Source organism: Zeus faber, assembly GCF_960531495.2.
Source record: "Zeus faber genome assembly, chromosome: 14".
In the NCBI taxonomy this organism is placed as follows: Eukaryota; Metazoa; Chordata; class Actinopteri; order Zeiformes; family Zeidae; genus Zeus; species Zeus faber.
The window spans coordinates 26,526,663-26,536,839 of record NC_137200.1 but is presented as its reverse complement, the minus strand read 5'-3'; the positions used below and the strand labels follow the sequence as shown (position 1 = coordinate 26,536,839).

Here is a 10,177-nt window from a genome sequence, read left to right as displayed (position 1 = left end):
TTTATAAAAATGATCAATGGCTAAACAAAAGCACACAAATCTTAAAAAAAAAAAAAAAAAGTATGATAATAAATCGCATCGGCGCGACGTCAGAATAAATATAACCGTTTCCGGTGGACGGCGCAAAATGTGATTTCAACAATGATATTATACGGATAATTTTTTTTTTTATTACATCCATATATATTTTTATATCTAACTTTTGTGACGTGGTGGACTTTATAAGTACGCGCGTTATTCTCGTTGGGAGTTAAATATTCATTGGGCGACAGCAAAACGTTCCCCCCTGGATTTATCGCGGATTTCTTCCGACGGAACTGGCAACCCCCCGAGTGTGTTCCGGGGGGCGGCGCTCCGTCGCAGTAGTTTCTGGAAGGAGCCTCATGGTCGCACCATGGAGAAAGTGAGTGTCCCTGGCCGCCTCCGCGCCAGCGCGCTGCCCCGAAGGGAAACCCGTGAATCAGTTTGCGCTTTGCTTTTCGCGACGACGATAACGCGCGCAGGGTCATGATTCCGCGCGGGGCGAAGGCGCCGAGCCCACGTTAGGTTCTTTGTATCGCCGGCAAGCTAAACGCGGCTAATGCTAACGCTAGCGGCTCGTAAACTGCCGAGTTGGTAACGTCCGGACAGACTGAACCGTTCCCACCGTCTCGCCGCTTCCAACAGTGGGAGGCTGTAAACGGGGCGCTGACCACAGCCGAGCGACGAGCTCCATTTAATTTGATTTGTTACCTTATATAGCTGTGCATGTTGGCATCGTGATACCGGCTCTGCGCCGGCGATTACACACATTTGCACCCGCGGCAGCGGAAAACGGGACGCGGTCCACGCCAAGCTCACTAATACACTTAAGCTGCAAATTAGATCGATGCGAAACCATTGCGTGGGTCCCGTTCCTTCGTGATCAAATGTGCTGAGTTGGGGGCAGACGCTGGAACACCTTGAAATGTGATTTTTTTTTAAGCGGCCGCCGTTCGCCCACGGCAGGAGTGCAGCAACTTGAGCGTGTGATTTTGTTGAGCGTCGCCTGCCGTTTCCAGCAAATTGCGCCGAAAATGCAGGATCATTGTGATCCGCTGGAAGGTGCGATCCACATCTTGTCGTCATAACTACCGCCTTGCTCTCGAACGTTCTGGACAGCGTGAGGCTGTGTGCTGACCAGGAAATGGAAACTATCAGCGTTTCAGAAAATATGCCACAGCCTTTCGATGCGCATTTGAACACACAAGAGCTATTCGAAAAGCTTTATATTAGGCATACACGGCAGGTTTGTCTTTTTACAGGCCTTCACACTTGCTAAACGTCGAACCAGCCTTGGTCGTTGGGACTCAAACCCAGCAGAAACGGCCTCTAAAGAAAAGCATAAGTAGAATCGGGGATGGAAAAACTCCTTTTTTTCATGTGTGTGATACTCCAAATTGGGAATTAGGATGGTACCACATTAAAGGCGAAGGCTCCAAGACCAATATTAGCTCTGCAATTTGTGAGTTATTACAAAAAAGTTTTCCATAAAAGTGATTCTGTATTGTGTTGAATCTTTGGCTGGAGAATTTCACTGCAAATTTAAAAATGTTGTACTGAAAAATGTTTGATGTTTTAACAAGTTCAGCTTCTCCATTTTATTGATCTCCATTGAACACAAACCAGGCCTAAATTACATGTAGTTGGGCCTCAACTTTTTGGTTGGTAAGAACGACTTTGTACCTGAATGTGGACGATATTGGCGCAGTGAAGGATTCAATTCTTGAGAATTTATGTTTTTGGAGAACTGAATGGATTCCATGATGAGAAAGTAGACCTCAAAGCCAGAAAAAACCTCTATATAAGGCACTGGATTGTGGATTGGAGGGCTGAGGTTGAACATTAGGCACACTAAAGTAAGGCCAGATGGCCAGCTGTCTCCATGCTGTAGCCAAGCGGGGCTGCACATGTCTGAGAAAAGTGTCAGTAACAGCTGATCTGCTGGCTCTGTCTGGTCGACAAAGGTTACTGTCGCAATTGTGACATTTTTTGGACTTCTTCTTGGTGGAACCAATCATTTCAATTTGTTTTAAACATTGTTAATTTGACTCTACCCTCTTGCTTTATAGGTTTCAGAATTAAAGGATCAGGGCAACAAGGCACTGAGTGCAGGAAATATTGATGAGGCTGTACGTTGTTACACGGAGGCCTTGGCTCTAGATCCCTCAAACCATGTCCTGTTTAGTAACCGCTCAGCTGCATATGCCAAGAAAGGAAACTATGAGAGCGCTCTCCAGGATGCCTCTCAAACCATCAAGATCAAGCCTGACTGGGGGAAGGTGAGCTGACTGTTGTGCATGGTTTTAATAAGTTGATAACAGAAACAGACAGCAGTGTTGATGTGCTTTTAATTACACCTGTACAGGGCTACTCCCGGAAAGCAGCAGCCTTGGAGTTTCTTGGACGTTTGGAGGATGCCAAAACAACATACCAAGAGGGACTTCGTCAAGAGCCAAGCAATCAGCAACTCAAGGAGGGTCTGCAGAACATGGAGGCTCGGCTAGCAGGTAGAAGTTGGAAAAATTGGTCATTAAACAGAAGATAATTCTGTTTTTGTTAGTTCCTATTTGGTTGTGTAACAGATGAATCATAGTGTTGCTGGGGAAAAAATATAATTCAAAATGTGAACACTACAGAGAAATGTCTTGAGTACCTAGGACTTGTGGATGCTGAGGCGGGCACTCGCCTGTCTGTACATATCCCGATAGCTACGTTGATGTTATGTAGACCAGCCTACTAATAATCAGTTCTTACTTCAACAGAGAAAAAGATGATGAATCCCTTTGCCATGCCCAACATGATTGAGAAGCTGGAGAGCGACCCTCGTACCCGTGAGCTGCTGTTAGATCCAAGCTACAGAGAACTGCTGGAGCAGCTGAAGAACAAGCCGTCTGAGCTTGGAACGTACGTGTATATATTGCCATCCATGTGTCTGTAATATTGGCCAAAATATTAGTTGTATTTCAGGTTCCATAGTGTTGATACATAACTTTTCATTTAATGTGTGACCGTTGTTTTATTCATTGCAATATCTGTTGTAGAGAGAACCTGTGGTTGTAGATAAAAGGGTGTAAGCACATATTCATATTGTCTAACCACCACCACAGAATAATGTTCCAGCTTTTAGAGAACGGTCTAGAAACCCATCGCATGCTGCAGCGTCTGAAAATGTTCCGTCCAACTCGTTGGCAGGAAGCTGCATGATCCCAGAGTGATGACCACCCTCTCTGTGCTGCTGGGCTTGGACCTGGCTGGGATGGATGAAGAGGAGGAGCCCTCTCCAGCCCCACCACCCAAACCCAAAGCGACTCAGCCACCCCCTCCCAAGGAGGAAGACCTTCCCGAGAACAAAAGAAAGGTACATTCGTCTAAAATTTCCATTCCCTTTGTATGATCCTATTCTGAAATATAAAAAATAACCCTGAAGTAAATCTCCAAAGTGTGTGCGTGTGCGCGCATTCACTTGAAGTGGGTCTAGTCTGTTTCAAGAGAGAATTGAATCAAACAGTGTTGGCGGCAGCGTGCAAGAAAATGGGCTTGGTCTAAAAACGTATCCATTACAATTCTGTTCCGCTGTGATTAGTCGACATTTATTGTGCGTGTAAGGCCGTTCTCCGGAAACACATTTTTATTTTGTTGACAGGCTCTGAATGAGAAAGAACTTGGGAATTCTGCATATAAGAAGAAGGACTTCTCCGCTGCGCTGAAACATTATGAAGAGGCGATTAACCACGACCCTACCAACATGAGTTACATTTCCAACCAAGCAGGTACAGGTTCTCAACTGCAGTAAATCCAGGAACAATAGTACGTCATTTATAGAAAATTAGCATATATAAAATATACTTTTACGAGTGTAGTGTCTTCTGTCTTCTGTGTCATTAATATGATGCATTTTGGATTGTGAATCATGTAGCTCAGTTGAAAGCTCATACTACTCACATGTTCAGTCCAGAAGTCAATTTTGCCATAAACGCTGTAACCCCGTATGCCATGGGCACACTGCACGACTTTCTGTCTTGCGATGGGGAACTCGCAGTCTTACAGTTTGCGCACTTGAGCGGGGGGGGGGGGTGTCACGTCACACTTTCCAAGATCTTTCACCGGGAGGAATCCCAGACGAGTCTGTAGGGTCTACAAACTACTTTTTTAGTACGAAAACACGCGTGACAATTGACACTGCAAACGACATGATGCCCTGCGTGGAATAGGATAGTGAATTTTTTTATTATGTTCTTGATCACTGTTTAAAAAAAAAAAAAAAAAAAAGAATAAAAGCAGAATTGAAATAAGAAACATAGTAAAGTAGAGTAGGTGTGTTGTGTGTTTCTGGCTACTGCTCGGTGCACTCCTGTCTCCTTATCGACTCCTCCCTTCCCCCGTCACTCCTCGTCTTCCCTAATTGGCCATGGCACGTTGCATTGCTCCCAACTCGATCCGGACACGACCAGATATTAAACATGTCTAACCTCTCGCCGGCGTGCAGTCAGATGGCATCGTGAGCGGTTCACACCACACGCTCGTTGCCCACGTGGGGGCCGTGCTGCAATGTTTCTCGGCTCCGGGGCTTTGCACGTCCAAAACCTGGGATCACCTAGTCTGAACTTGGCGTGCGTGCGTCGGGGCTGTCGTTTGCCATCATGTTGCAAATGTTGAACTGCGAAATTCAAAAAAAGAGCGATGTGACATGGAAGCCTGTTGCCGAGTGTTTTGACAGCTCCAGGCAGCGTCGACTTCACAGTCAAAGGCTCCTTTGTGGAACTGTTCAAATGCTATCACAGTCAATTTGTATGAAAGTATTTGAGCAAACAGCGCTTACATATGTTTTATGACCGAGGCAAATGTTTTAAATCAATGACTGGATGGGGATCCTTCACAGGGAGGTCGGTTTTTCTGAATAGTATTTCCCCCTTGTTGTCATTTCAGCTGTGTACTTTGAGAAAGGCGAGTTTGATAAGTGCAGAGAACTCTGCCAGAAAGCCATCGATGTGGGAAGAGCGAACCGAGAGGACTACAGACAAATCGCGAAGTGAGTTTCTTAAAAAAAACAAAAAACAAAAAAACCCTCTTATAACCATAACGTTAAACATATCTACCACTGTTTCAACTTCTGGAGCTGGATATTTATTTATGAGCTGGATATTTATTTCTAATGCGTTCGTTTTCGTGCCTGACTAGTTAATTTTTATTCAGTGAAACGCGAGTCTTCAGCCGTTACAATACACTGTTCTAAAGCTGGGACCAGATGGTGTGTCTGTCTGTCTCTCTCTTGTTTGTCTGTCTATCTTCACAGTTTCTGCTTATTTTAAATCTTAAACATGCTTCTCTATCGGTGGCTGTGTTGAAATAACTCACTTTGCGTTTCTCAAAAGATGCTCTCTCTTCTTTAATGTCACCCTCCTCGTCTTTTCCTCACAGGGCCTTGGCTAGGATTGGAAACTCCTACTTTAAGGAGGATAAATACAAAGAGGCGGTTCAATATTTCAACAAGAGTTTAACGGAGCACCGTACCCCTGACGTCCTGAAGAAATGTCAGCAGGTACAGTGTGAAAAGAAGGCATCATGTAAACAGTAAAGATAAACCGATCTTAAAATTGTTACTAATGTACAAGTTTAAATAAGTAAAGGCTCCTCAATTATTTTCTAAATCCTAACATAAGGTTGTGCCTTGGTAATTATTTTTAGAATTGTTACGTTTTTACTCCTCTAGTTGACAAACAAGGCGTATATCAATCTCTTAGCTTCAGTGTGGTGTTTGGGTTTAGAAGTGTATATTTTGGAGTGTTGACGGCCTTGTTCTGTACATTTATTTGAATGTGAACTTGCACCGGGGACTGTTATGATGGAGGGGAAAGGGCCCAATGTGGCACGGGCAACATAAGAGCCACGCCCTCGTGCTTATATTCTTAAAAACAATCCACCAATCATGCTCTGACCTACCAACCTGCACGCATTTTGTGTACCAACTACGCAATTCTTAGTCAGAATACGCAGGTAAGAAATGCCAGCAGAAACTAAGCAAAGGGGGGGAATAAAAAAAATATATTGTCATTTAATGACGGAAATCAATCAATATAAACAACAGCGTACATTTATTGGTTATTTTAACAATATCCCAGGTGTTGGACCAGATGCTATGACCTTGTGGTTCTGTAAGTCCTCCCTCTCCTCTCACTCAACATCCAGTGATACACAGCAGCCCTGAGCTACTTTATTATCCACCCAGGTGTAAAGCTGCATTGGTGAGGTTTAATGGGAAGTGGGAGAGTTAGAATAAAGCACAGAAATGTGACCGTAATGTTAACATGGAAAACGTGAGACGCACCGATCGATTGGCCGGTGACCAGAATCGTTCGGTTTTCCCCGGCCGATCGGCGTCAGATTTATTTTCTGGTTCCGTGCTGGTCAAATGTACACACCTGATACTGTGCTCATGTACTGTACTGGTAAAAATGCTCCGACACTCAAACCCGATACCAACGTAATGTGACGTATTTGAGGCTCAAAAAAGGGAGAGAAAGAAAATGTGGCTGTTGGGAGGTACTTCAAGGTAAACAAAGAAGATTAGATCAATTATTTATTTGCGGCCTGACATTATCGGTATCTACTGCTGTCACAGCGGAGCTCCACTCGTGATGAAAAGTTTGACTGTTTTTTTGTTTTTTTTGAGACTTATTGAACGCCGCGGTAAAGTAAGTTGTTGATAGGTTCAATTTAAGGTACGGTGAGCGAAGGAAGACTTCCAGTAAACGAAAGAGGGAAGAGTCGACTATTTGTTTATTTTTTTATAATGATGGCACTTTATTTGCAAAGTACCATATAAATATAATATTAATGTACATTTGTATGTGCAGCTGTAATGTAAAGCATTAAGTTGAAATGCTCCATCTGTGATGACCGTCCCCTTTAGAACAGCCTTTAACATTGTGTTGCAAGTTGTTAGTGCATCTAAACATGAGACGTAGATGGTGATCTGTACGTCGCAATACACAGAGGAGCCCGGTCTGGTTAGCCACACACACTTGCCGCCCGAGGGATGATCATCAAGATGGCGTCCAGACGATTCACCGCTCAAAGTGACTTGTCGCGCCTTGACCTTTTCGCCGAATTTGCAGGCGGAGAAAATAGTGAAAGAGCAGGAGAAGCTGGCCTACATCAACCCCGAAGTGGCTCTGGAGGAGAAGAACAAGGGCAACGAGGCCTTCCAGAAAGGTCCGCTGCTCTGCCAGCTCTGCTTACAGTAGTTATATCCTCTTTGTTGTTGTTTTCTTGCTGTGCTAATGGCTTTTCCCTTCCGACAGGAGACTACCCCTTAGCCATGAAGCATTACTCAGAGGCTATAAAGAGGAACCCCCACGATGCCAAGCTCTTCAGCAACAGAGCTGCCTGCTACACGAAGCTGCTGGAGTTTCAACTCGCTCTCAAGGTGCGTTTCCGCGTGGCCGCGTCCCGACACGGTTCCGCCGGATAAAAACCAATCTGAATGCCTCTGAACCTCTCCTTTCAGGATTGCGAGGACTGCATCAAACTCGACCCCGCTTTCAGTGAGTCGCGGGCTTACGTTGCGCAGCATGCGGATTGGATGAAATGCAAAGGTTTGTAATATGTAACCGTCGAAACTGGCTTCAACGTGGCTCGTTGCTTCTGTCCACAGTCAAAGGCTACACACGGAAGGCGGCGGCTCTGGAGGCCATGAAGGATTTCACTAAAGCTGTGGAAGCGTATCAAAAAGCCCTTGATCTGGATTCGTCCTCTAAGGTAAACTTTACCCTCCAGAGAACCCTACAAAAAAAAACAAAAAAACACTGGTCGCATTTTTGTTTTTATTTTATTTTTCCCAAATTGTGTTTGAATCTGTAAATATGGATGGATGGGATAATGAAAAAGATATATATATTTTTTTTTAAATCGTTATTTAGGAGGCCACGGAGGGAATTCAGCGTTGCGTGATGAGTCAAGCCGTAAGAAACGACAGCCCCGAGGACGTGAAAAGGAGGGCCATGGCCGACCCCGAGGTCCAGCAGATAATGAGCGACCCGGCCATGCGCATCATCCTGGAGCAGATGCAGAAGGACCCACAAGCACTCAGCGAGTAAGCTCCTCCCTCTACATGATTATACCATGCACTAGTTCATTTAAATCTGTGGAGACCTAACTGTTTTCTTTTTTTTTTGTTTGTTTGTTCCCCCCCCCCTCCCAAAAAAAACAACCCAATTCTTCCTCAGTCACTTAAAGAACCCGGTCATTGCTCAGAAGATTCAGAAACTCATAGACGTGGGACTCATAGCCATACGATGATGAGCGAACTGGGCCAGAGAAAGAAACTGCCTTCACATGCTCCACGCTCCGTGGAATCAGCCCGTCATCGTCCATAGGAACTAAATGTATTGCGATTCTTTTTGCCTTCAAAATGTACGTCGTCCCTGGCTTTATTCAGACCACGACCTCCACGGTTTTCTGTTTGTCTGTTTATTATTTTTATTTGGTTTGTTTCGCAGTTTCAAAATTATGTCGGAGAGAGATTGTCGTCTGTCACCTAGAAACTGGAAGTCTTCAGAATATTCCATCCCAAAAATGACTATCGGTGCAACTTTTCTCAACAGCCGTCGGACAAATGTGCTGATAAAATAACAGGTGACATTCTTATGAGTACTTAAACTGTTTAAGAAATGAAAACTTAAAAAAAACAACCTGAAGCTGAAAAGTATGAACGGCAAACAGCGTTTCAGCTTCACTCGGCACATTCTACCCACATTGTTTGAATTTAAAAACAATAAAAAAGGATTCCCGGTATTTTTCCGTTCATAATACATGATGAAGGCAGGTCAATACTTTTCAAAGTGTTACAAAAGTGTAGGAATTAATTGGGATAAACCAGCAACAATGGATTTGGGATTTGGCGGAAAGACGTAATAAACAAAGATGCCTGTGTACCATTTGAGTTTTAACAGTACTTATTTTTCACAGTCACAAATAGGCCATTAAAAAAAAGCTGTCATAGAGAGGGGCTTTCTGCGATATGTTCTGGCTTTGTTGCAAGATGTTTTTTGGGTGGCTAAAAGAAGTTGCATGAAGGCCACCGGCTTAAAAAACAAGAAATATAGTTGAGTGAGAATTGTATTTTCTGTTCTTGAATCTTTGATCTTAACTAGTCACATCCAAAGAACCTGGACACATTGTTAGTTAGTACCGACCTCCAATAGATTTGACAGCAACATTATTAAATCGGGCGTACTTTTCAAATTTCTTGCGGTGATTTAAAATGGCCGTGCGAGGTCATTACTTCATTAGAAGTCCCCAATTTCAGGTGGTCGAGCTGTAAACCCGTTGGCCACTGACCAGCATTGAAACCAAATGCCGACAATTTACTCGTCAAGATATAGGATGAGGGGATTGGAAAAGTAATGAGTTGAATCATAATTTCCTCCCTTCATATCCCTCTTTTTTTTTTGTGGTCATCATATAGATACTTGGTGCCGTGTATTAACACCTTAGGTGGTCATGTCACTGCCTAATGAGTATTACAGAGTCCAATATGCTAATGCAGACCTAGCGAGAAGACAGCAGGTTGACATTAACACGTCAAATTAATAATAAACACGGATTTGTCTACCCAAACCACAGGACTTAACATTTTGCTGGGTGCTAATTTCAAAGACAATTCCGGCTGTTGACCAATATGTCACAAATGGGAGGTAAATGGTGAAAATGAACAGCTTCTCCTGGGGTCGCACCTTTGTGTTGGCGTTTCCACGTGGCCATGTTCTACAATTCGTTTTGGCCGGTGCGGCAAAGTAAAATACAGCACAAATATATATATATACATACACATATTTTTTTTTGTGGATTCCCGTTACCAACAATGTCCATGAACATTGTGGCGGTCTCAGACTATGTGAAAGAAATTGTCCCTGAAGTGTAACGTACAATTGGAAATGATTCATGTACTGCAAATATATGATTGTATTTCAAATGTTTTCACTGTAATTCATTTTTCTTCACTGAAAGTTTTTGGGGAATTAATAACAAAATGCAGATTATTTGCATCCCTTGCAACACATTTTGAATTGCACTTTAGTAAAACTTCAAATCCCCCCAACAGATATAACTAAATATACTAAAGTTTATCCAACTGACATCCTGTTGCGGTTTTCCA

General features: G+C 43.5%; 1 protein-coding gene across 1 annotated transcript; it reads left to right on the top strand.

The window, feature by feature from the left end:
* Window positions 1-338: 338 nt before the first annotated feature.
* On the top strand, window positions 339-9,998 carry stip1 (stress-induced phosphoprotein 1). The gene is made up of 14 exons (XM_080013313.1): window positions 339-403; window positions 2,091-2,300; window positions 2,387-2,528; window positions 2,784-2,925; window positions 3,214-3,379; window positions 3,665-3,791; window positions 4,948-5,050; window positions 5,440-5,560; window positions 7,137-7,233; window positions 7,323-7,447; window positions 7,529-7,565; window positions 7,676-7,779; window positions 7,941-8,113; window positions 8,247-9,998. The coding sequence occupies exons 1-14, from the start codon at window positions 395-397 to the stop codon at window positions 8,317-8,319; spliced, it is 1,629 nt and encodes a 542-aa protein (XP_079869439.1). The 5' UTR covers window positions 339-394; the 3' UTR covers window positions 8,320-9,998.
* Window positions 9,999-10,177: the final 179 nt, after the last annotated feature.